Consider the following 25,599-nt stretch of genomic DNA (forward strand, 5'->3'; position numbering starts at 1 on the left):
CATTCCTTAAGGGGCCTGTTTCACCTCATGATTCATGAGGACAGCGACAAAATAAAGACGAAATAATTTTTATGATTTATTGCGTTAGTTTTTTGCACTAGTCTCGCGCACGCCTTGCCGATATCCCCTCCCGCGGTGCCCAGTTCAGCGACGCACGCAGACAGCTCGCACTCTCCTACTGCTAACTTCACGCGCATCAGCTTAATGGCATTGTGAACGTTCCAGTCGCTCAACTCTAATGCTTCCAGACACTGTTCAGGGGTCACCTGTAAAGAGGAGGGTTTTTGTTATCCTTATTTATATTACCAAGTAGGCAAAGAGACATGTAAATGGTCACCGTAGCCTGTGAACACCTGCCATACCAGAGGTGTCACGCGTTCCCGTCTTTGTGGTCTAGGGTATTTAGCCTTCAGGTGGTATCTGAAAACCAGTGCCGTGCCGTGCACATTGTTTGATTATGCACTCAAATACCCATTTACATCTATAGCGCATAATTTTATTGTTATGTACACAGCATCGGTTTATTTTAATGGTTATATAAACTGTGTATTGTGTATAACTCGCATCACTACCTATTAGTAGTCATTTGTGTTGTATATATTTACTGCCACCAGATGGCGGTATTAGTGAATTATGTTATATGGCTTTAGTTGACTCTAACAAAATGTAACACCGCTGTTCCTAAGACATTCAATAAAAAAGAAAAAGACGAAAAGGGTAGGACAGAATTCTCTGTGACAGAATTGCTTCTCTGTTATGGCTTCTCTGTCAACACTGGACTTACATTCATTATTTAACAATATGAGTTACTAACATAGTATATATATTTGGATTTTTTGAAAAATAAAGAGTTATTTATTTATTTAGATACCAACCTGTTGTTTGAGCACCTTGCACATGATGCGGACCTCATCAGACTCGACGCCGCGTTGGCGGCCGCAAGGCTTCTGGTCTGCGAACTCTAGCAGATCTTCCACGGACACATGGTCACAGTCTGAAATACAGTATTGTGTCACACATATTCGTCCATATATTTGATTGACGGAATTATGTTTGAATCTGTCCGAACCAAAAACATTTCCGTCGAGTTATAAAAATTGTATGGAATCGATGATTGATACAGAAGGATTTAAAATGAAATATGAGAATGTATATATTTGATTATACTTTATTCATATTATTTATTATTCTCAGGCTTGTGTAGTATAATTCAGTGTTTACGGTCCTCTGACATAACCCAAAATAACAGATTCTAACGAGGTCGTTAGAATATGTTACTATTAATTGAAATAAATATATACAATTTACCTTTAACCAACGATCCCTCTTCAAAATACTGCTCACCCTCAGCCTTCTCTTCTTCAGACAAAGATTTCTTCAAATAACAATTGAAAGGATTGGCCGACGCGTTAGTGAAAGGGTTCGTATCAACCTTGGATTTCTCCACTCCGTCAAACACATCGACGCCATTTTGGTTTTCTGCTATTTCCTTTTTAGATTCATTGGATTTTAAAATGACGGTATTCTGGTATATGATTGGCTGAGCTGTGCCGGTGGGCGGGTCTGTTTTGGTGGGTAGTTTCAGAGGATATCTCCTGATATGTCTCGGTTTGTCAATGAGTTTCGTTTGGTTGGTGCGCGGTGGAAGAGGTAGCGCGTTTTGTGACTGCCAAAAATAATATGGAAGATGGTTATTGACAAAATTATTTGTAAAAAATTACGATTCCTATTTTATCCTACTCAAGTTATAATGTTTTATCTCTTTTGAAAAATAATCAATATTTATATGAAAGTTTGTTGTCATCATTTTTTTATGTGTAGGTGACATGTCCAGAGTGGCTGAGCAAATCAAGTTCTTAGGTCCTCTTGCATATTTTCTTTACTTACTTTAAGACCACAACAAATTTAAAGAAAGCCAGGCTTTGTCGTGGACGAGTTGAAAAGGAAATAATTTATAAAAAATAAAATAATTAAGTAATTACGTCTGCAACTAGACTTAGTAATGAACATAACTTTTTAATTCGATAAATTTAGAAAGAAACTTACATTACTATCACGGGCCAGTTTCGCATCACGCTCCGCTTCGCTTGCCGAATGTTGTCTGAAACATATGAGAATTTGATGTCACAACTCTCTTTATACTTTTAAAAACACTGCTTAGAAATATATCGTTTCAATTTCCTCCTGTTTGGATGTGTGTGAGGATGTAACTCGCAATATTTACTAAACGAATTTCAATAAAATTTGGGTTATACACGGGTAATGCTACCCGTGACTAACCCAATACCCATATTAACTCCGAAAGGGCAATATCTCCAGAAGTACCATTTTTTTAAATATACATTTTATTGTGTAACAGCAAATTGAATGTATTTATATAACCTGTATAATCTAATTACCTGTTGCGAATAGGCATTTGTTTCTGCAACGAATGAAACTGTGGCCTCGGTTCTATAGTCCTCGGCGCTGGTTTGGGAACGGTCGACGTTTTGGCCAGCGTTGCATCCTGCATGGTCGATATGAGAGAACACGAGGGCGTCGGCTGCTCGATGAGGCTCGTGTAAGCTAGCTTGCTTTCTTCAGTTATAGTGGACTGGAATATCAATCATTCGTCAATGTGGACAACGCTTTTTGTGCGGTAGATGCGATTGAGAACATAATAAATAAATAAATATATTAGGACAAATCACACAGATTGAGCTGGCCCCAAAGTAAGTTCGAGACTTGTGTTATGGGATACTCACTCAACGATACTATATTTTATAACAAATACATATATAGACAAACATCCAAGACCCGGGCCAATCAGAAAAAGATCATTTTCCATCATGACCCGACCGGGGATCGAACCCGGGAGCTCTCGGTTCAGAGGCAAGCACTTTACCACTGCGCCACCGAGGTCGTCAATCGCATCGACATCTGGTTAGTTCCTCCACTGCAAATCGTTTACGTAAAGCATTCGTCGTACATAGCTTAGATATTTCTTGTCTTGATACAAAGCCAAGAAATATTTACGCAATGTACGGTATAGTCGCAATATTGTTTAGTGTTCATGTGTATTTTTCCCTTTGTTTCATACAAATGAGAGACAACATAATCAGCAAAGATAAAAATAAAGCCATGTGTTACGTTTTGCTAGAATTGCGTCGGTTATCGGTTTAATATTTTAATAAATTAGGTCACATATATTTAATTTCATGCAAACTTTATGCTGGCTGTACACTATCGGCAAATAGTTCTCCAAGCTTTGGCGGATTCGGCATACATTGCTGGTTTTTCATTGTGATAAATAAAAGCTGTCATACAAACTACGCGAAGTTCGTTCATTCGCGTCGGGATTATACAGATTTTGGCGATAGGGTACAGTCGGCATTATATCAAGTGATAAAAGTATATTCACCTGAATATCCGGCACGCTGTTAGCTTCCTCGCTAAAATTGCGCCTTTCTTGTTTAGCTGAAATAAAAAAAATGGAATGGAAAAGGAAGTGTTGTTTTTGATGACGATTTGTACAAATTCAGATATTTTATTTTTTATTTATTAGGAAGACCAACAGCCGTTGTTGAAGAGAAAAACCCTGTTATCAAGTAGCCGGCAATGTATGACGCAATATTTGTAATAATAATTAATTTACTAGGTAAAAAATAAAATGCATGAAGGTATTTATATAATCACACACCATAATTAAATGTCACTTTCATCCTACAGTTTTTAAATTACGCGATTTATTTTTGTTCTGATTGTGACGTCACAAGATATTGCTATCACACAAGCTTCGTGTAATTTTTTGTTTTTGACATTAGAAAAAAGTATCTGATCTGACTAGTTGGAAGATAGACTATTCATATGTAGACAGATGGGTAGGTCATTCTCCAGTATTAGTTGTTGCGTAGTTCCAATATTTTACTTTTTCTTCTCCACTCGGCCAGGTCTTTGGCATTTTTAGTTCTCACCTCTGCATAGACGGAATCCTGGTTTCGTTCGGGGCTGTGAAGCCGCGAAGCCCGGCTTAAAAAAAACGCCTTATGCCAACCCTCCTCGGGAATGCGATAGTTGCATATCAGCTGCCTAGACTTGTATGACATGTACGGGAGGATATGGAGTGGTCCTATTGTAGGGTGGAACCACACGCCACTTCGACATTCTAAGACGTATAGGGTATATACTCACCAACAGCATCTTTATCGGACTCATGGGGAGTGTTGTGGTGGAAGGGGACCAGCGGAAACTTGAAATGGAACTTGGAGCGGTCGCTCGGGGAGTTCGGCAGCTTGCTGTCCCCATCTAGGTCGTTCATTGACCTGTCCAATCAAATTGGTCCTTCAGAATCTTCACACGCATTTTCGCTACGTTTTCTAGTGGCTTAAAATTGATTTTAGTTCATCACTCTATCATTTTATACTTATGTAAATAATATATATATATATACCCCCGGGTAGAGCCACGGGCATCAGCTATTATAGAAATATTGACAACTGCAATAGTAACAATTCACTGGATATTACCGAAAATAGACAATTTCGCGCTCCCATACAAACATTATCAGTGCACGATGGACCAGTAGGATTTATTTATGAGTACAGTCTATTCAAAAGAAGTAGATAGATAATGGATTTAATTTATTTATTTATTTTTGCTAAATACAGAATATGTTAATTATGTTATGTTACCAAGATTAGTTGAAAAACACACAGTGCGACCAGCCAGGAGGACACAGCGCCTTCACTTATTTTACGCTCTTCATAGATAGACTGTACATCCTTACATATTAAAAAACTAAGTCCACTGCCGCGTATGTCTATCTATTCGCGATAAACTAAAAAACTGATGCATGGATTTTCATGCGATTTTCACAAATAAATAGTGTGATTCCAGAGGAGATTTTAGGTGTATAATTTACTATGTTTTATGTACAAGCGAAGCCGGACCGGGCCTCTAGTAAATTTATAAAAAATGTTAAACTTGGTCTTCTAGACTATATCCGAAGAACTTACTTTGTAGTGATTTCGTTCGCCAAGGCAACTGCAGTGTCGAGCGTCTTCTCGTCGTGGGCAGACATCGGCTTCATGGTGCCCGTGTGGAAGCCCTTCTTCTTTTCCAACTTGTTTAACGTATGTGACCTAAAATGTAAACTGAAGTGACAACATCTGATAAGAGCCAAGGATTCTCAGAAGACGCGCCGCCTTAAAATCTCACATGCAGGCGAGTTGTTTTTTGAACAGATCTCCCGATTTTGATGTAATTATGTTTGGATACAATGATAACCCCGAACACAAACATAAGCATTTGCAAACTAACGACGCTTCTTGCGTTTGAAAATTTGTATGAAAGCCACACTTGATATGTTTATAGCCCTATACTATATATAAAGTTTAACTCAGATTTATTATTTGTAAGTGTATTTTTAAATATTTTTTAACTCTAAAATGAAACATAAATAAAGTATACTTGCCTTAAAGCACTGTCAATATCGAAAGTCCTATTAGAACCCTGAAAAGGTAATTAAAATGTTATTCAATATAAGCGGAAACAAAATACACCACACTAGGAAGGACAGACGACTAGCTATGATGAAAAATATCTACATTTTTATACTTATGGCTCTATAGGAAAATGCATCGAGAATTTGTCCTAAGTAAAGTTGTGTTGGCCTATTGTGCTATTTCTATGTGAATATGTCTAGACTATGACAAAAGACCGTCTGAAGTCTAGACTTTTGTATAGACAAGATAACTATCAAAACATCATTATTCTAGCGATAACGCCATTGCTTTCGAACAGAAAGGTTAATACCTATTGATTAAATTAACTTCCCTTTTTGATGCTAATTCAAAAATTGAGACATTATGAATTGCAAGAAGAGGATAACATCATATCATACATATAAATTCTATTTATAATTTAAAATTTGCGTGCCTTGCCATAAGGTTGGAATATATGTACCTTATACTAAATTGTAACACCTTTATACTGTATTCTAGCAATTGATTGATTGATATAATTTGAATGCAAAAGTTAGTTTGTTGTTACCTCTTCACGCTTTACCTACTCAATATTATTTGAACTTATTTTTAAGTTACACGGAGAAGGGCGGCCATCCTTTAGGGAACAAATTCTTCTGTTTAATTAAATTATTAGGTATACACACTACCAGTCATTCAAAATATATGCTACAGGCCTAAAATATCGAACTTCCCACTGCAGCGAAGCCGCAGGGCAACATTAGTGCTTACATAATAGTTAATAGACTTATTGCTATCAGACATTATCTTTGTTTTCTAATATTACAATGAACACAAAAAAGTGACAAGAGTTTCTAGAAGACTTGGTACAGGCAAATAGTTTGGCTACATTACTGCCAATTTACGAAAAAAAGAAGCAACTGGCATGTTTTTCGAAATGTATAAACTACATTATCAGTTATTTTTTGAATGTTTACACAACTCTTTTATTTTCGTAAGGAAATTTTCAGATGCGTCTTTTTCCCGTTGCAGATTTCATGATACCTAATCTAAATCAACTGGAGTGACTAGCATTGAATACGATGTATCTATTTACACTACGAAAATATTAAATGATATCCAAGAAACTCACTGTCCAAATGAACACTACGTAAACTACATGTAAAACTACTATATAACGGTTGCAATTTTTTCTTACCACGTCCGAAATACTAAGAGAATTTGAAAAGAAACAAAACTATTGTTCTTATTTGGCCAATTACAAGATGTTGTCTTATATGTAAAATAAATCCCGTCTGGCAATGAAATACTTAGACACCGTGCGCCCATACGAATCCAGCTCATCATCTGAATACTGAAACATTAAAAGACTAGACTATATCGCACCGCTGCCCCCTGACGAAATAACATTCACCGAAAAGTGAGCCTTATAGCATGCTATGTTGTCATACTTTACACTGAAAACACCAAAACCCCGCGAGGAGGTAAGCCAATTTGAGAATAATGTGTAATAGGCCTTTGTGGCAGATAACCCTAGACCACAAAGTCGGCAAAGACAAAACGCGAATGACACCCCTAGTGTTGCAGCGTCCCTAAGCTTCGGTCACCACTTACCATCAGGTGGGCCGCATGTCTATATCCCTGCTTGGTAGTATTATAACAAAAACATCCTACTGTAATCTAATCTAGACTATTTTTTATCGCGATATTCCCACGAGATTTACAACACTTGTATTGCAATACTTACTTCGTCTTTTCGCCGACCATCGAGACTCCGAAACATGGATTCCATTTCGTCCAATAAGCTTTGACTAAAATCTGCATAGCCCTTCTGTAATGAAAACATTTAATGTCATTTCCTTCTATTTAATATTACATATAGTAATTATACTTTCATAATTAATATAAGAAATAATTGTTTTCCTTACTGGAATACCAGGACTTTCGGGCAATACTAAGTTTTCTGGCCTAGGATTATCCGTGGCTGTACTCTCCTGTCAACAAAAAATAGAAGAAATTGAAATCTTCACCTCTGTGCAATCCGTTTAAAAATATAATTTTATAGCGTCAGATCATTCGCAGGGAAATTGAAATATCGCTAACCTAATACGATAACGCCAGAGAATTCGAATTCGGGGCGCTTGTGTTTATTGAATGTGTGCGCGGGTCATGCGCACAACGTAAACGTCAAAATATAGTTTGAAAACGAACCTTTCACAACATGAGCGCCCCTAGCGGCGAATTCGCTGGCGTTAGCCTCATTGTGTTTGAAATAGTAACATTACTCCGATATCATCACGATGTCATACAAGTTCCTATCATTTCGAATAGAGCATTTAATTTGTCATGTATTGAAATGGTCTTTATGGACCGCAAACGCGTAAGCGGGTCACTAGATGGTAAACATTCACTGCTGTCTATTACATAGATTCAAATTCAAAATTCTTTATTCAATTTAGGATTATATACATCACTTATTGACGTCAAAACTTCCAAAGCGCAGGTGAAGAAGCGGCGCAACAAACTTCACCGTAATCGACATTAGGATTCAATCAATAAGTGATTCTGAATAACTTGCGCTAATTTCAGTGACTTACGGTATCAGTGTCGGATATTTCGTGGTACTCGTGTACCTCGTCGGTTTTGTGTGACGAATCATCAGTCTTATTTGATCGCCCCAGCGTCGCAGATTTCACCTGTACAAAAGTAGAAAACACATCAAGGCCTTATGTCGTCTTGACTGGCAACACAGGGTGTTTTTCAGCCAACCTTCACTGTTCTAAGTGGTATGGCAATGGCAAGAATATGCAGTTCGTTAAATATCTGTTTTCTACGTTAATCTTTATAATATTATGATAGCTACTTTCATGAAAAGAGATTCACAAGTATCAGATAAACCTGCGGGAGTGAAACCGAAGCAGCATGGAATTAAAATGTTCGGTGGATGTTCTGCAGAGTTTTTTCCCACCGAGTTTTTAATCGTAATTGAAGCTGAAGCCGATTATTCTACAATTCACATGGTGTCTCACTCTGGACAAAGGCCTTCCTTTTATCACCGAGAAGTCTTGATGACATGTTACTTATCCAAAATGTCTTACCTTGTTCAATATACTTTTACTAGTCGTTGGCTCTAAAATGGACTTGTGACTTTTCTTGAGGCTCTTATTTTTAGTTTCGGGATCTAAAAATGATTACAGTGATAAATTAATTTCAAATCGAAATCGTTATTTTTCCAATTGCTTATCAAGCGGTTGTAAACTTACATGGCAGATCAACCTCATCACAGTTACTGGTGTCTATTCTAGGACTCAATAGAGGGTAAGGCGGAGTGCACGAGGCGCCCGTGAGATGGGAGGGCGAATTGGGGTTGATCAGCGGCACCTGTTCCAGATCTTCGGAAGGCTTGTACGGCGTCACGATCTGACGAGGCGGCTGCGTAGGAAATTAAGATTTAGGCACTTATTATCACAACAATCTGAATACTATAATTACTTGTCAACTGAATACACAAAAAAAATATATTTAAGTATACAGCAATAATTGAATGAACTATAAGGCCAAATTTGAAAAAATATTCTTAATGACATACCATATTATTTTAGTATTTGATTTCTGAGAAAATTGCTGAGTAACAGGCAATCCCGGATCCCAAAAGTCCCATTGAAGAATCAGAAAAGAAAGTAACAATAAAATCGAACCTACCAAAGCTTATATGGCTTTTTAGAAAGACTAGGCTAGGAAACGAAAGAAAAGGCTTAACTAAAATAAAATTTGAATCATGGCTGAGAACACTCTCGATTTAGTGACCAACAAAATACTGAATCAAAATCGGTTCACCCATTGAGAAAAGTCACACAACGCCATAGACAGACATACAGACACGTCAAACTGATAACACCAAGATTGAAAATTGTCATCAAGCAATACTCACGCATCCAGCCGGGTCCAAGAAGGAGATATCGCCGAAGTAGGCGCCGTCCAAGCCGACGTGTCCCGTGTGCTTCACGTCTCCCTGTGGGCTGGAGATCATGTTGCGTTGGATGGTTCTCTTCCCCGTATACGTGTGTCGTTTCACGTCCGAACGGAGGAGAGAGGAGCGTAGGGAGCGCGCGCGGGGCGGATGGGGTGACAGAGACGCCAGCGACAGAGGTTTCTGATGAATGATGGATTGGATGATGCGAATGATAACACTTTTGCTGGCAATTGCTTAGATTTAGGCTTATTCGTAAAAAATATAACTGGTGAAACTAATTTAATCAAAATATTTATTTTCCTCCATATGGAGAAAAACATTCAGAATTTATGACGTTTTATAGTTTTTTAATGCCGGCTTTAGTATGTGACGTTTTTTCAGCGCTAGAAAAAGCCATCAATGTACGTTGAAACCACCAAAGTTTGGTACACTGATTTGCGATAGTGGATATCGTAGATATAGCCGGCATAAAAGAGATAACGACAGAACATATTTAACTAAAAATCTTATATGGTTGGCTGACAGCGAAAGTGTTAAATTTTAGTAATGAAAATTATCATAGAATTTAGGCAGATTTGGTGGAACAGTTCATGGTAGAAAACACACAACAAGACCTTGTAGCGACAACTTCTTATGAATAACACAAGTACGTAGGAATTTGTCATACTATATACGTTAAATTATTCGGCGTCAACAAGCCCGATGTGCATTTTTTAAACCAAGCCCTGGTTACGAAATATATTATATAATTATGAACAAAAAATCACTTATAAATAAAATAAATATTTGCATGTAAGTAATTATTTATTCGTTCATCACACAGAAAAAAATATTATCAGAAAGGAAAAAAAAGAAAAGAACACGAAACATAAAAGAATAATGGCTGTTCCCAAATGAGACCAACAGCAACCGAAGTCCCAAAATGAACACTGGTGTACACGTATGAAAAGCACAAAAGAAAAGAAAAAACGTAAACTCAAACTTTATTACCTTAGTTATGCCGAGTCATTGCAATTTTTTGGATGACTAAAAGGATATATAATATTACCAATAGATGGCAGCAGTGTCCTTTTTGCGACAATATCAAACCACCAGCCAGTTGCGTAGCTAGATTAAAATGTTTTTGGTACGCTAGAAATAATGGTACGCCACTAAAAATACACCATACATACAATGTATCCATGTCCAAAAATATATTTATAAATTTGTTTTTAAATTTAAAAAATTTATATTGATAGAACTAGCACAATTTCATTACATCATGCGCCTGCGCAAACCGAAGTCATATTTTAGTAACCTATATGCATGAAACTTAAGTCTTATTTCTTTTTAACAAAGTTTAAAAATATTGAAAGATAAATGTGAAAGCGAAATCCGTTCGAATACAAAGATTTATCTACCGCTTTTTGACAAAATGTTTTAGCTCATTTGTTTGAAATAACTGTATTGCTTAATGTTTTAATTATGAATGGCACTAGAGTCAGATGACATGTCGGATCTTTACATCTAATCGGCCCTTCGTAACACGTCTGCTTACCCGTTTCTCGTCTATTTTTAATATTTGGTCTGTTTTCATCGTGTACATCTCGATTTATCTTTAAAATTATTCCAAAATCCAACCATATTTTATCCATAATAAAGATTTAATTGAAGTAATAAAAATAAAAATGTGTGCACAATCCGTGTTTCGTTACTGAATTGGGGGTAAAACCATCACACGTGCTTGCCTAGCTACGCCACTGCCTAGTGAACGGGTTACGGGCAAATCTCCCATCGGCCCCTCAGCAGATCTTTAAGTTTTAATAAGATGAAAATTACCTCTTTTACGTAAGGCTTGGTTTGCATCGGATCGAACATACCACATGCCCCGCCTGGTAGTACTCCATACCACATCGAGCTTTTTGTCATATTTCTGAAAAAGAAAAACATATACAGCCTGCCTATAAAGCGAAGAATAAAAAAAGGGCGTTGTGACCCCTTGTCTGGCAACACCGGGTGTTTATCTAACAACTAAGCTTGACAATTCTGTTTGGAATTGCAATGGCAAATAAATGTAGTTCATTAGAAAACCGATTTCTCTTTATAAATAGATTATCATATATAAACTAGGATAATATGAGATGTAAAATATCATAAGAGGAAGTGAAATCTAGTGAACCAAGACAAAACATTACTTACTCTTTGCCCAATACAGTGATTATTTGACCAGATTTATATTCGAGGAAATTGCTTCGCCTTCCTTCTTCCGATTTTTGAAAATTAACTGTAGTTTGAACCTGAAAATAGTAAAATTCGTATCAGGCTGTATGTGGCTTAATTATCATTATATGCTACATCGGAGGTCACGGGTTCGATTCAAAGATGATAAATTATCTTTTTAGATTGATTTTAACCTAGTGTCTTGGATGTTTATATAAATACATTTATATTTACGTTATAAATACGGTATAGCCGAATTAATATCTCATAACAAAAGTCTCGAAGTGACTTTGAGGATAATTTAATTTATGTGATTCATCCCACTATCAATCTAAATCTAAACATATTTTAGTTGGTATGTATTATATTGAAAAATTATTGCATCGTCTGTTTTCTGTGTTTATTTTATTTGCACTCAACCCAAAAATACTATTTTCTCTATATTATCTACTGATTGACTGTTATGGTTATGCTTAATATGGTTGACTATTAGAAAAAGCCTCAGACTTGAGGTCCGTCTTTCTTGTAATAAAGTTAAAAATAAAATAAAACTATATATATATATATATATATATATATATATATATATATATATATATATATATATATATATATATATATATATATATATATATCTTAAGTTTATTTTTAATCTGTACATGTTATTCTAAATAGCATACAAACCTCCAATTCGCAATAAATTTAACTCAAGGTGATATTGATTGAACGTCAGAATGTTATCTCTGTTACTGTTAATGATTTTGATGAATTATATTGGCATAAATTGTCTTAATAGATTTGTGAACGACTCAATTTATTGAATGATTTTTCATTCATAATTTGAGTGTTTTTGACCTAGATCTCAACACACAATCAAAGTCCACTACATCAATTTTCAATTTTTTTTTATTATTGATGATTTCAAGCAAATTTACAAACGAAAAAGTTCGATCGATGCGTTCGCTCGAACTTTTTGAACTGCAGAAACAGTGACACAGAAGAATATTAAGAAAACTGATGAGGTGAACTTCATATGCGCGAGAATCAGGCCCCTGATAGAAAGCAAAGTTGCGGTCTAGGGATACCTGTTCTGGTCGTATATCCCTCAGTTTGGGCCCTAAGTCTTTGAATTTTGGCCTGTCGTTAGGATCCTGCGACCAGCATTCCAACATGGTTGTGTAATATTCATCTGGGCAACACTCTGGTCGCTCTAGTCTCTGTAAAAAAACACAAAATAATTAAAAAGAATCACCATAGACAGATAAACATTTTATTAAATTAGTCCCGGCTTCGCTCGGGTAAAACCATAATAAAACTTCCTCAAAATCAGCCTATATAATCATATATAATTATTAATTAATTTCCATCAAGATATCATGTACTAAAACTGGTATTATAGTCTAATGTTAATTTCATTTCATCATTACATATCATTAAAAGTATAGTACATAATGTCAGGTCATAAAGGTAAAAACAAAACACCTTGTTGTCCGTCTGTCAAGGACAGAGTAAGGGCCATTTCCAGCTGCTACTTTGTGGCAAAACATGCATACACTTATTAGGCAATGGTACTCAAAAGTAACCATTTTATGTAACCAGATTATTTCACTACTATTTGAACATTAAATATGGTCAGTTAGCACACAGTGCTCAACAAAACTAAAAGAAAATTCACAAAGTAAAACTGAAACCCGATTAACCTCTGTGACGACCTTCGTGGCGGTCCCACGCCCATCCGCTATCTGCAGGTCCTGGGTTCGATTCTTAGAGCTGGCTAATATTTGTGATCACAAATGTTTATCAGTGGTTCTGGGTGTGTTGTATTCGCTTCTGTATTTATGTCTAAAGATCTTGTAATACAAGTTCATTGCGTAGTTTGGGCCGTTGGGTGTTGTCCATTTAATTTAATTTTACCATACCTGGAAGTTTGGAGCATCAATGGCCTCCAATATTTGCTGTCCGGAGAAAGCTGCCCATGGCTGGAAACCGTATGTGAACATTTCCCAAAGACACACTCCAAATGCCCATACGTCACTAGACGACGTAAATTTTAAGTATAGGATGCACTCCGGGGCGCACCTGTAACATACATAATAATACTCCATGTATTTCGAAGAATCATTGCTATTTTAAATTTTATTTACAAGGGAAATTTTGAGACAGTTTTTGGCAATTTGTATGGTATTCATAATCATTGTACCATTATTATGTTTATAAAAATATACATATTCATGCACAATTCTTAATATGTAACAAATAAAAACACACAATAACATGAAGAAAATATTGGGAATGTACCTAACCACGATTATAGAAACTTAAAAAATACAACACTGGCATTTTATTTCTTCTTCCATACAAGTTTAAAAACAATCTTCACTGATGGTATCTATTCTCGCATCAAAGCTTCTAGCTTCGTGTATCATTAAATGATCACGATTCTAGAAGCTGAGATGAAAGAACGTTGGGTAAATGCATCTTCATTCTTCTTTAATATAAATCAATACATATCAATCATACAATCTTTACTGATGGTATCTGTTCTCGCATCAAAGCTTCTAGCTTCGTGTATCATTTAATGATCACGATTCTAGAAGCTGAGATGAAAGAACGTTGGGTAAATGCATCTTCATTCTTCTTCAATATAAATCAGTGTATATAAATCATGACAACCTTCACTGATGGTATCTGTTCTCGCATCAAAGCTTCTAGCTTCGTGTATCATTTAATGATCACGATTCTAGAAGCTGAGATGAAAGAACGTTGGGTAAATGCATCTTCATTCTTCTTCAATGTAAATCAATACATATAAATCATAACAATCTTCACTGATGGTATCTGTTCTCGCGTCAAAGCTTCTAGCTTCGTGTATCATTTAATGATCACGATTCTAGAAGCTGAGATGAAAGAACGTTGGGTAAATGCGTCTTCACTCTTCTTCAATATAAATCAATACATATAAATCATAACAATCTTCAGTGGTGGTAGCTGTTCTCGCATCAAAGCTTCTAGCTTCGTGTATCATTTAATGATCACGATTCTAGAAGCTGAGATGAAAGAAAACTTGGTACAGACATCTTCATTCTTCTTCAATATAAATCAGTGTATATAAATCATGACAATCTTCAGTGATGGTATCTGTTCTCGCATCAAAGCTTCTAGCTTCGTGTATCATTTAGTGATCACGATTCTAGAAGCTGAGATGAAAGAAAGTTGGGTAAATGCATCTTCATTCTTCTTCAATATAAATCAATACATATAAATCATAACAATCTTCTCTGATGGTATCTGTTCTCGCATCAAAGCTTCTAGCTTTGTGTATCATTTAATGATCACGATTCTAGAAGCTGAGATGAAAGAACGTTGGGTAAATGCATCTTCATTCTTCTTTAATATAAATCAATACATATAAATCATACAATCTTCACTGATGGTATCTGTTCTCGCATCAAAGCTTCTAGCTTCGTGTATCATTTAATGATCACGATTCTAGAAGCTGAGATGAAAGAAAACTTGGTACAGACATCTTCATTCTTCTTCAATATAAATCTTTGTATATAAATCATGACGAATCTTCACTGATGGTATCTGTTCTTGCATCAAAGCTTCTAGCTTCGTGTATCATTTTATGATCACGATTCTAGAAGCTGAGATGAAAGAACATTGGGTTAATGTATCTTCCTTCTTCTTCAATATAATTCAATACATATAAATAATAACAATCTTCACTGATGGTATATGTTCTCGCATCAAAGCTTCTAGCTTCGTGTATCATTTAATGATCACGATTCTAGAAGCTGAGATGAAAAAAACTTGGTACAGACATCTTCATTCTTCTTCAATATAAATCTTTGTATATAAATCATGACAATCTTCACTGATGGTATCTGTTCTCGCATCAAAGCTTCTAGCTTCGTGTATCATTTAATGATCACGATTCTAGAAGCTGAGATGAAAGAACATTGGGTTAATGTATCTTCCTTCTTCTTCAATATAATTCAATACATATAATAAATAACAATCTTCACTGATGGTATATGTTCTCGCATCAAAGCTTCTAGCTTCGTGTCTCATTTAATGATCACGATTCCAGAAGCTGAAATGAAAGACCGCTGAGTACAGGCATCTTCATTTTTCTTCAATATAAATCAATGCATATAAATCATGACAATCTTCATTGGTGGTATCTGTTCTCTCATCAAAGCTTCTAGCTTCGTGTATCATTTAATGATCACGATTCTAGAATCTGAGATGAAAGAACATTGCATAAATGCATTCCTCTTCAATAGAAATCAATGCAAATGAATCATAGCTTAACAACTTAAAATCAATATCATTAACAACTTAAAATCATTTAAGAACAATTGTTACATCACATCACTATTATATAAATTTTGTTTTTGACAATATAATAAAATTTCCGATTTAACTGGAAGAAACAATTGTTCTTTTGTACAATTCATTGACAAATCTGACTTAGATATAGTTATTTTGAAATTTGAATTCGACGTCACGAAAAAAATATCCCCAAAAACACGAATTATAGAGGACAATGAAATGCAAAACATAAAACGTGACAATGAGCAACATATACACTTACCAAGCAACAGGCAATTTGAGATTTACATTGTAATTCGTTTGGTAGTAGTCCTTCCCAACGCCTAGTGCTCTAGATAATCCGAAATCCGATATTTTTACTCTATCTTTGCTAAATACTAAAATATTCCTTGCTGCTAAGTCCCTGAAAAGAGTATTTCAATGTTTTATAAAAAAAAACAATTATAAAAAATTGCATTCAGGGCAAAAAACACCTTAGTCTTTTTATAATTTGTAACTTTATAACTCTACTATTCTCTTGTTTTGTTCTCGTGGTTCTTGCCTATCTACCAAGTCGCTACCACCTTACTACTCAAGTGTCCCTTATTCATGTCGTGCGAAATATACAAGGAGTAGATAGCGGAACCACAAGCCACGCCACGTAATGATATCTCATGGAGCATTTCTCTAACACATTAACGCGAACCATATCATAATTTCATAACTCACGATTAATCAGCAAAACCAAAAAATATTACAAAATAGAGTCATACCTATGAATCAGTCTTTTGTTTTCAAGATAAGTCATGCCATCACAGATTTGTTCGGCGAATTCGCAAAGATTTGGCACCGGAAAGTTTGGTCTCAAAGATACCTCGCGGAGGCATTCTAAGAGGGATCTCAGAGGGGCCAACTCTGTCACCTAAAAAGAAAAAAATCCTTAATCCTACTTAATACTAGTCCTCCTAATATTATAAATGCTAAAGTTTATGTGTGTATGCATGTTACACTTTCACGCAAAATCATAAGCTTATTTAAAAAAATAATTTCATTGATAATTTATTTTTAACTTTTTAGTTTTGTCTCTTCCTATTGTAATAGTAAAGCCCATCCAGCAATATCCATGACATGTGGATTGTACAAAAATATGTAATCCGCCATTTTGTGATGATTACAATTGTTTTGGATTTCTATCTGTCATGGTATACCTTATTTGACAAGTGATCCGCAATCTTGATGTAGCGGCCATTTTGAAGTAACAAAAAAATGGATGAATGATTTGTTTTAGCCCAACGTTTTTTTATATGTGCGAATATTCTTCCCATAGGCGAGTGCTAGCAACCTGGCACTATTTAATCTCAATTCCACCAATAATTTCACCATACATCTAGACGTGGCCTTCAAGTTCTGTACCCAGCAAGGGATAAAGATGTGTGTTTTTGTTGAACAATGACTCACCAACATCAATGAGTCCAAGTGTAACACAACACCATAAAGCCTGACAATATTCGGGTGTTCTATACTATGCATAACCGCTGCTTCTTTTAGGAATTCTGTGGAGTTTGATGTCATACGCTCATGGCCCAAGCATTTGATAGCCACTTGTAACTGAAACAAGAATAACAAAAACTACTTAATTATTTCTTCTTTTATTTCACAAAATAGATTATTTATTTATTGATATCAAAAAGACACACATTTAACTAAACATTACATAGACGCAAGGGAATAAAAACAAAACAAGCAATAAAAAAAGAAACTGTGTGCCACAGCAATAACAATGGATTCTTAGTGATGTAGATGTAGTAATAACTTCAAATATCTAAGTTATCACTACATAGTTTAAAACAACCCTCCGCGTATTGTTTCTTTCTAAGCCTTTTTCTTTTAAATCAGGCTACGGATTTTGATGCAGTTTTCACCGTCATTTAGAAAATTTATTCCCGTCGGTTTACAGACCTCGGGCGAAGCCGGGCCGAGTCGCTAGATTGAGCTAAGAACCAATTACCCTTTGACTGCCGGTGTTCCAGGTTCCCTGTTGAACGACTCCAAATTGGCCCATCCCCAACTCCTTGTTGATGGTGATGTCTTCGATAGATATGATGTGTTTTGTCGGTACCTTGACATTGCTGTCAGAAAATGGCTGGAAGTCCAATGGTAATGAGCTATGTCCTTGTGAAAACTGAAAAATAATTTTAAGCTGATAAACTATCTAACCATTTTAGATATCTATTTTTTTGCTATCGCTTATTGTCCCACTGCTGGGAAAAGCCCATCCACTTCCATTTCTCTATCTATCTTGCGCAATCTCTGAACAGTTCTTTCTGAATGCCCTCATATCGTCACTCCATCTTGTTTGTGGTCTTCCTCTGTTCTGATTCTCTTAGCATAATAAAATTAATAAGAATACTCATATTTTTATTACTCCTTTTTAAGGATCCCATATTGTAAACCATATGGCTAAATTAAATCTTTTATGAACTTGTTCAATACAAAGTATCTTCATTATCTGTGAGATTTTGTAATTACATACTATATATCAAAAAATAAAATTAATGTTAAAATTCAAGAGTACTTACTGGATCATGTTTTTTGTTTGAACTTAATAATTTTCTAATCTTAGATATATAAGGATTCGGAAAATATTTTGAATATATTTTTTTGTAACGCCGTTGTTCAGGTTTAGACAATCCTATTTGGCCTAGATCTTCTGTTACCACAAATTTCAACTGTGAAACTTTGCTGACTTTCAGTATATCTCTGTAACAAATGTTGCATTTTTACAAAAGTAAAATAACAGTAAGTTGTGGTACATTCATAAGGTTACGCCTACGTTTTGGTAATGTGCACAGTGTGAGAATTTTAAATCTTAGGAGAAAAGGAAAGAAAAAATAAATCGCTGTCTCTCTGACAATTAACACATATAAGTCAAATACATTGCACTATGACTATCGTAGCGTATACCATTATCAATAGTCTCGAAGTTCTGTAGGTAACCCATTTATGTAATTTATTCTATATTTTTCATAAAATGTGTTGAAATTTAATTCACCTCTAAAACTAAAAAGGTGACCAATTCATTTTTCTAAACAGGATCAAAGCTAGTGCTTTATTTGTAACATTGTGGCTTCACAAATGTACCGAGTTATAGCGCAAATTAATTATCTGACGTAAAAAAATAAATAAAGTAATTTAATAATTAAAAAAAATATATTTCAACAGAAAAACAGAGTAAGTAAAATATTCAATTAAATCGAGCCAGATCCGGCAAAGACCCAATTTTGAGAAAACATAAAAGATTTCAAAATTCTTACACTTTATGGTGTCAGAGAAGCAGCGTCATTATCAGGACATGTGTCGACAACGGAACTACTAACTGTACTGAAGTAATGGGACGTGCGCGGGACCTTTATATAGTATTTCTTTCACGCACACAATTACATTTTGTGTGTGTACATGTTCGTTAAATTAAATGGGGTGAATAGGAATCAGAGAATGAATAGGGACAAAACTGGTTTTGAACATATTACTTGACGGCTTCCATGGAGCCATTTTGGAGATATAATAACCATTTAACATTAAAAAACTTTGCAAAAGTTTGTAATATTTTTTATTTTAGCAGCTTATGATGTTCAAAACGAGTTTACTCTTTAGCCCTATACAGAACCTAACTCCCATTCATTCCATTGAATGAGTAGTACAATATAGAACTTTATAAAATATAAATAAAAGAACAGAAATCGCAAGGGCAACACAATAAGTACAAAAAATAATACAAGGATCATGGGTGTATTCGTCCCCACCCCACACACCAACAGACGTGAAATGAAGGTCAATTATCATTCATTAATGTTTGCTGGACTGATTAATAGCTTGTCGATGGACCCTGACTTGTGCAAGGGCATCCACCCATATATTTTATTATTAACGGACAATATGATGGATGAATGCTGTAATGATAGCTGCAGTTAGAAATGGCTACTTATTTATGGGTGTTATTTTAATATAATGTGATAGTGATAACATTTAAATCCATTATGTTGTAATATAACAGTTGGGCCACATTTTCGTCGATATAATAAAACATTAATTTGTGTTGATATATGGTTATTCGCGGGTTATATATTTCCCTTGTGTATATGTAGAATGAAATCAAATTAAATCTGACTTAATATTATTTGCATAATTTGGTATAAGTTACATATGTCATACACACAAAAATAATAAAATTTTGCATAGGCTTAATATTGAATTTGCTAGCACAATAATTAACTAACATTCGCAAAGCAAATAAAACTACATTTGAGAAATATACAAATGTGACAAAAAGAATATACCCTGTAACTAGATGTGCCCCAGGGCTCCTGTCTTGTAGAAACAAAATTGATTTAAGTATTATTCTAGGTTATATACCACCCATGTACCAGTCTTCCAATCAGTCTATTAAATTATTGATTTACAAGGAGTTGAGATAATTGACATGTATGCATAGGTACACACACACATTCAAATTTTTGCACCTACATTTACCTAAATACATATATTGGTAGGACTAAAGATTTATCAATTTATTATTAAATGATCTCACAAGTATAATATAAGAAGTGACCCTCACAAGTATAATATAAGAAGTGACCTAAGTCCAATGTCGATATTAATATTTTATGAACAAAATTTGAAAATTCTTTCAAAGACACAGAATTTGCACAGGGGCAATCTGATTTGGTTACTCACATGAGAATTTTGAATAACAAATTAAATAGGCAGAGCAAGCAAACAAAGTACAGATACAAGATGGCCAAACCAAAAAAAAATGGGTATGTATCTAAAAACAACAAAAAAACAATTGCATTAAAACATCATCAAAAACACAATTTAGAGACAATGTAGTATTGCAATATGTAGTTACTTACAGGAAGCTTCAATCAACAGAAAATACATGGGCACTAACAAGACTCAATTCAACCCAATTTCAATTTGCAAATGCTATATTGAATCGTCGGACATCGATCGAACAAAGATGCAAGCGTCGCGTCGCTCTTGATATAAGTAACTACCTATAGCTACAGATACTATAACAACATGGCATTCAAGAGATATAACACGATTTGGTTAATTACAACGGGCTATACTTTTTTTAAAGATATATACTAACCTGAATAGCTCATAATACTGCTCAAGCTCAGCTTCTTGAAGAAATTCTTTTAAATTTCCACGATCTTCACCAAGGCTTTCTGGAAAAGCAAAACAAATAATGAAAATACGTACGTATAGGTACACCAAATGTTCAGTAAATCTGCATTTTTTCAATGAATAAACAACATTATCTTACCCATAATGACAACACAAGAGAAGACAGAAGGGAGAAAGCTATTAAATAATCAAATAAAAGTATAAATAATTAGAAAAATGCAAAAGCGCATTCTCAATTTCTACAAGCGGGCCATACACGGAGACCCAGTATGGATGTGTGTATTGTACGTATATGTAGATACGCTAGGTATGTAGCTGTACGCTTTGGCTTGAAAGTCGAGGCGAGCGAGACGAGACGAGCCAGCCAGATGAGATGCCTTCAACTTCATTTTTTTTGTTTTTTTTTGACAGCTGACTGACGATGTGTGTGACGTTATCTACCCTACGCACGCTTTAGACATCGAATTTCAAAATTGATCCCTTCACTACATAGAAGGCTCATGTGGAGTGTAAGCATTTATGTGACGTGATTTCATGTGACTTGTCAAAACAGCTTTGCTCGTATAGAGTTGTATAAATTCAACTTTTGATGATGCTCTATATAACGCAATCGAAATTAGAATATCACCGCTTTACCAACTGCTCTGTCCCTCTCTCGGATATATTCTACCTTATTATTTACAAAATTAAGAATATGATTGACTATAAAATAAGTTTACATTGCTGCATCAATAAGATGCCTGGCAAAAAAGACTGGGTTTTTCATCAATATGCGCCATCTGGTAGTAGTCTAATTTACAATTCTACTAATCTAACCTTTCTGCCTAGCTTTCTGCTGACGACTGACGTTGACGTTAGCGTTTGACTTTCTTTCTTTGACAGCCAGAGTTGCCACATTAAAAGTTGTGCGTATCTTTCCGTTAGCCCTTACACAAGAAAGATAAATATATCTTAGAAATACACAAGAAGAAAAGGGAAAGAGTGTCTTTGCCTATATATGATCCCATCTGCCACTTTGTATGATGGGCTAGGAACTTAAATTGAAATCTTCTATTTCATTTAAAGATAGTAGATAATTAAGAAAGATAAAGATCGCCATGTTCGACCATGTTCCGCCATGGTCACCTTGTCACCATATGATTACGTGCCAGTGACTGGATTGCGGCTGGTGTATCACTCTTTACACCTTTACATACTTCCAGTAGGTATCAACTTATGGGTTATGTACGTGGCGTCCAGTTTGATCACTGGATCACCGGGTCGAAAAATATCAAATGAAATAAGTATTTATTTCGTGAACACAGATCCAACGCTGGATTGTGAATGTGTGATATTTTACAGATCCAGTGCAAATCTGGTGGTAGGATAACTATAGATTTTACATAGGTATTTCTTGTTTTAAGTAATTTATCTTTTTTTCTAATGTTATGGCTCTATCGTTTGCCTAAGGTCACGTCCCCATTGCTCAGTCCGTTGTGACGACGACGCATCACGTTGTAGCTCCGTTGTGCTATTTCTTTAACGTTTGACACTGATACAAGTTGACGTACGTCGAAACATCATACAATTTCTACGTTCTTCTCATGGAATTAGTAGGTACCATGAAATTAGTAGGTACTTACGGAGTACACGAAATTAGTAGGTACCTAATGCGTAATTAACTACTCATTCCATGGTTCTTTTGTATTGATCCGTCGACTGATGTCAACATGACGGATCATGACGCAGCGCAACTGAGAAATGGAATCAGTAGGTAATAAGTACAACGGAGTTTATATTATAACGAAGTTTATGTTATAAACCTATGTTTTAAGTTGTTATAATAGGGCCATGGATTTAGTAAGTAATAATTCCATGAATAGGGCTTACTACGCAAAGCAGATGGCGCTACTGGTACAACTAGGGTAAGACTAGAGTTAACGACATTGCCAATGGAGGCAAAAAGCGCCAATTTTCAATATTATAGAAAATTATGACTAAAATAACTTTTTCGCAATCGAGGTGCTAGTTTAAAAGAAAAAATTAAGGATTTACTGGATTATTGAATAGGATTCAGAACATAAAGTGAATGTGTTCAGAATGAAGACGTATTTGTTAAATGATTCAAGTCCAAGTCCATTGTAAGACAATACCTTTATTATAATTATTGAACACAATTGATATCACATTGTTCTATTTGTGGGATTGGGATATTCGACTACCACTTCTTCAACATAGTCAATTAACCACTTCTACCCAAAAACTATTCAAATCAAAAATATAAACACAAAAAACCGTCACAAGGTTAACTTAATATACGACGACGACGACACATATTTGATTTTTAACTTCACGTTTAGCAGCTCTTTGTTGCCTTTGTGTACACTTTTAGGACTTCAGTTTTAGACCATGACAACTTTTGCAAACTTTTGCAGCGTGTGGCGGTTTCCCAAAGTTTACGAAGTTTTTTATCTTTTGGAAACGATGTTTCCCAATATTTCGGCACCCGGATATGCAACATTATTGTATATTTTCACAAATGAATGCTTACATAAGGAAAATATTAATAAAGTACTCTACAATAAACGTTTTAATCAACTCAGCAAAAGGCGGCAATGCTTTTGTTTACCAACCATACAGTGCTGCACTCTGGCGGGATAAATGCGCAGTAATACTCCTCCCTATTCTGACAAATTTGACTTTTGTTTGACACATGATTAATACAATTTGACTTTTCCTCTTTATAGCTGGCAACACCGACACTCATTTTGCAAAAATGGCGTAGGACTGTACAAAATGCAGTGAGAGATTATTTGTTAAACTTGTCAATTCAGAATTTTAATAAAAAGAAATGCACTTAGAATAATATTTTTGGCATCAGTTAAAGTGAGATAACAGGTTTGAAAGTGAAATGTGAATTTAGCGCAATGTAGGTATTTCAATATAGGATATGTACTTAATTTATATCAAAATTATTTTCTTGCTGATTGCTTTGTCATTTTAGTCATTTGTTTTTTTAGGTAATTTTAACATTTGTTTACGTATGACCGCATCTCGATTTATTGGTTTCAAATAATTTACTGCTGATGCAGTTATGTCAAGACCGATTTTTTTGTAATAAGGTACCAATAGCTATGTTTTGATAAATTTTATTTAGACATTAGGTTTTTTTTAATATAAATATAGGTTTATATAGTTTATATTATCTTTAACAAGTTTATTATGTGAGTATTTATATTTGTATGTTCTATTTTCAATGTAATTATGTGATTATGGACACTAAGTTTTGAGAAAGAAGAAACCACCAGTTCATATATCAAGATGCAGTCATTGATCCAACAGGGTAAGTACCTAGATGATTAATTGCTAATATTTCAAAGTTTTACATGTGTTTCTACAATTCTTTTCAGGTCAAATAAATTGATGATACTCTATTAGAAAACCTTTAGACTTTATATGGCAACTGTTACAATTAAATTCTTTTACATTTTCACACTCTAAGTATATTCATTTGCTAACCATGTCCAAAAGATAATATGATTTATAACAAACAAAATAAATAATTTTTTAAGTTATTTTCTATTTTACATTGAAATGCAATCAATTTTATTGCTCTCTTTATACTGTTCTCTATTTGTATACTAAACTTTTAATGTTATAATTTGTTTTAAGTAATGGTCTTGATCTTTCTTAGCTTTAAAAATAACAGAAATCTCACAAAATATCCAATGTGAAAAATTAATTGGTTTTTGAGTGCTGGTAAATATAATTTTAATATAGCTGGTAATATAATGAATTTGCATTAAGCAAATTAAAATGTTTCATGTAATTTCAGCGCGCTTCACCACTACGTAATAGCTAGGTTCCACATCATCTGGAATTATTTGTGTAGGTAGTAAATTAAATGGAGTATTATTAATTTTTTAAATTAAACATTTGAGGGCATTTTACTTCAATCTATCGTGATAAAAAGCAAAGATACATTTAGAGTGTTATACAAAGATCAAAAATGTTTACTTGGTATTGTAAATACAGAAAATGTTAAAAATAAATTCAATTGAAAGCAATCAAAATTTAATGTCTTTATGAGACAACTGAGAGGTTGTATTTAATCTAATTTTAGTTGGTTTTTATCTGATTCTGGACAACCAGTCGGTCGGTTTAGTTGGCTGGAGTAGAAATTCTCCTGATGCCATATTGTTTTAAGTTGTTTTTGACCTATTTACATTTTATTCTAATAGGCTTTTCATTGCATAATATGTGATGATTTATCAGGTCATTGTAATGCATTTTATTCATCTCATAAATTATTATGTCATTGTTGTGATAGCAAGGTTTCTGTTGAATGTAACATGAACACATTACAATAGCACATTAATGCAGCTTCAGAACAAAGGTACTTATGGTCATTATCACTCATTATGTTACATTTTCCTGGAGATAACTTGTTTAGGGACGAAGATGTTTATAATTTTT

At 34.6% G+C, this 25,599-nt stretch overlaps 3 protein-coding genes across 3 annotated transcripts in view; 2 read left to right on the top strand and 1 right to left on the bottom strand.

The window, feature by feature from the left end:
- Positions 1-32: 32 nt before the first annotated feature.
- Ack-like (Activated Cdc42 kinase-like) lies at positions 33-21,526 on the bottom strand. Its single transcript, XM_064437018.1, has 26 exons — positions 21,284-21,526; positions 21,107-21,185; positions 18,531-18,711; positions 17,960-18,133; positions 17,410-17,559; positions 16,725-16,873; positions 16,235-16,375; positions 13,554-13,713; positions 12,720-12,851; positions 11,614-11,711; positions 11,254-11,347; positions 9,394-9,615; positions 8,726-8,894; positions 8,561-8,643; positions 8,060-8,158; positions 7,391-7,456; positions 7,210-7,293; positions 5,453-5,490; positions 4,995-5,120; positions 4,171-4,301; positions 3,401-3,456; positions 2,400-2,593; positions 2,047-2,101; positions 1,309-1,666; positions 876-994; positions 33-266 (listed from the first exon to the last, which is right to left on the bottom strand). The coding sequence occupies exons 1-26, from the start codon at positions 21,285-21,287 to the stop codon at positions 33-35; spliced, it is 3,396 nt and encodes a 1,131-aa protein (XP_064293088.1). The 5' UTR covers positions 21,288-21,526.
- A 2,351-nt stretch (positions 21,527-23,877) lies between these two features.
- Nca (Neurocalcin) overlaps positions 23,878-25,599 on the top strand; it is a 95,895-nt gene continuing 94,173 nt past the window's right edge. Inside the window, exon 1 of the mRNA XM_053768155.1 lies at positions 23,878-24,052. The gene's annotated coding sequence lies outside the window, so the exon portion shown is untranslated. The remainder of the gene's footprint in view (positions 24,053-25,599) is intronic.
- LOC128683013 (uncharacterized protein) overlaps positions 24,077-25,599 on the top strand; it is an 82,462-nt gene continuing 80,939 nt past the window's right edge. Inside the window, exon 1 of the mRNA XM_053768150.1 lies at positions 24,077-24,466. Within this exon, the coding sequence (XP_053624125.1) occupies positions 24,445-24,466 (22 nt within the window). The 5' untranslated portion in view covers positions 24,077-24,444. The remainder of the gene's footprint in view (positions 24,467-25,599) is intronic.

The sequence above is a fragment of the Plodia interpunctella genome, chromosome Z (genome assembly GCF_027563975.2).
Source record: "Plodia interpunctella isolate USDA-ARS_2022_Savannah chromosome Z, ilPloInte3.2, whole genome shotgun sequence".
NCBI lineage: Eukaryota > Metazoa > Arthropoda > Insecta > Lepidoptera > Pyralidae > Plodia > Plodia interpunctella.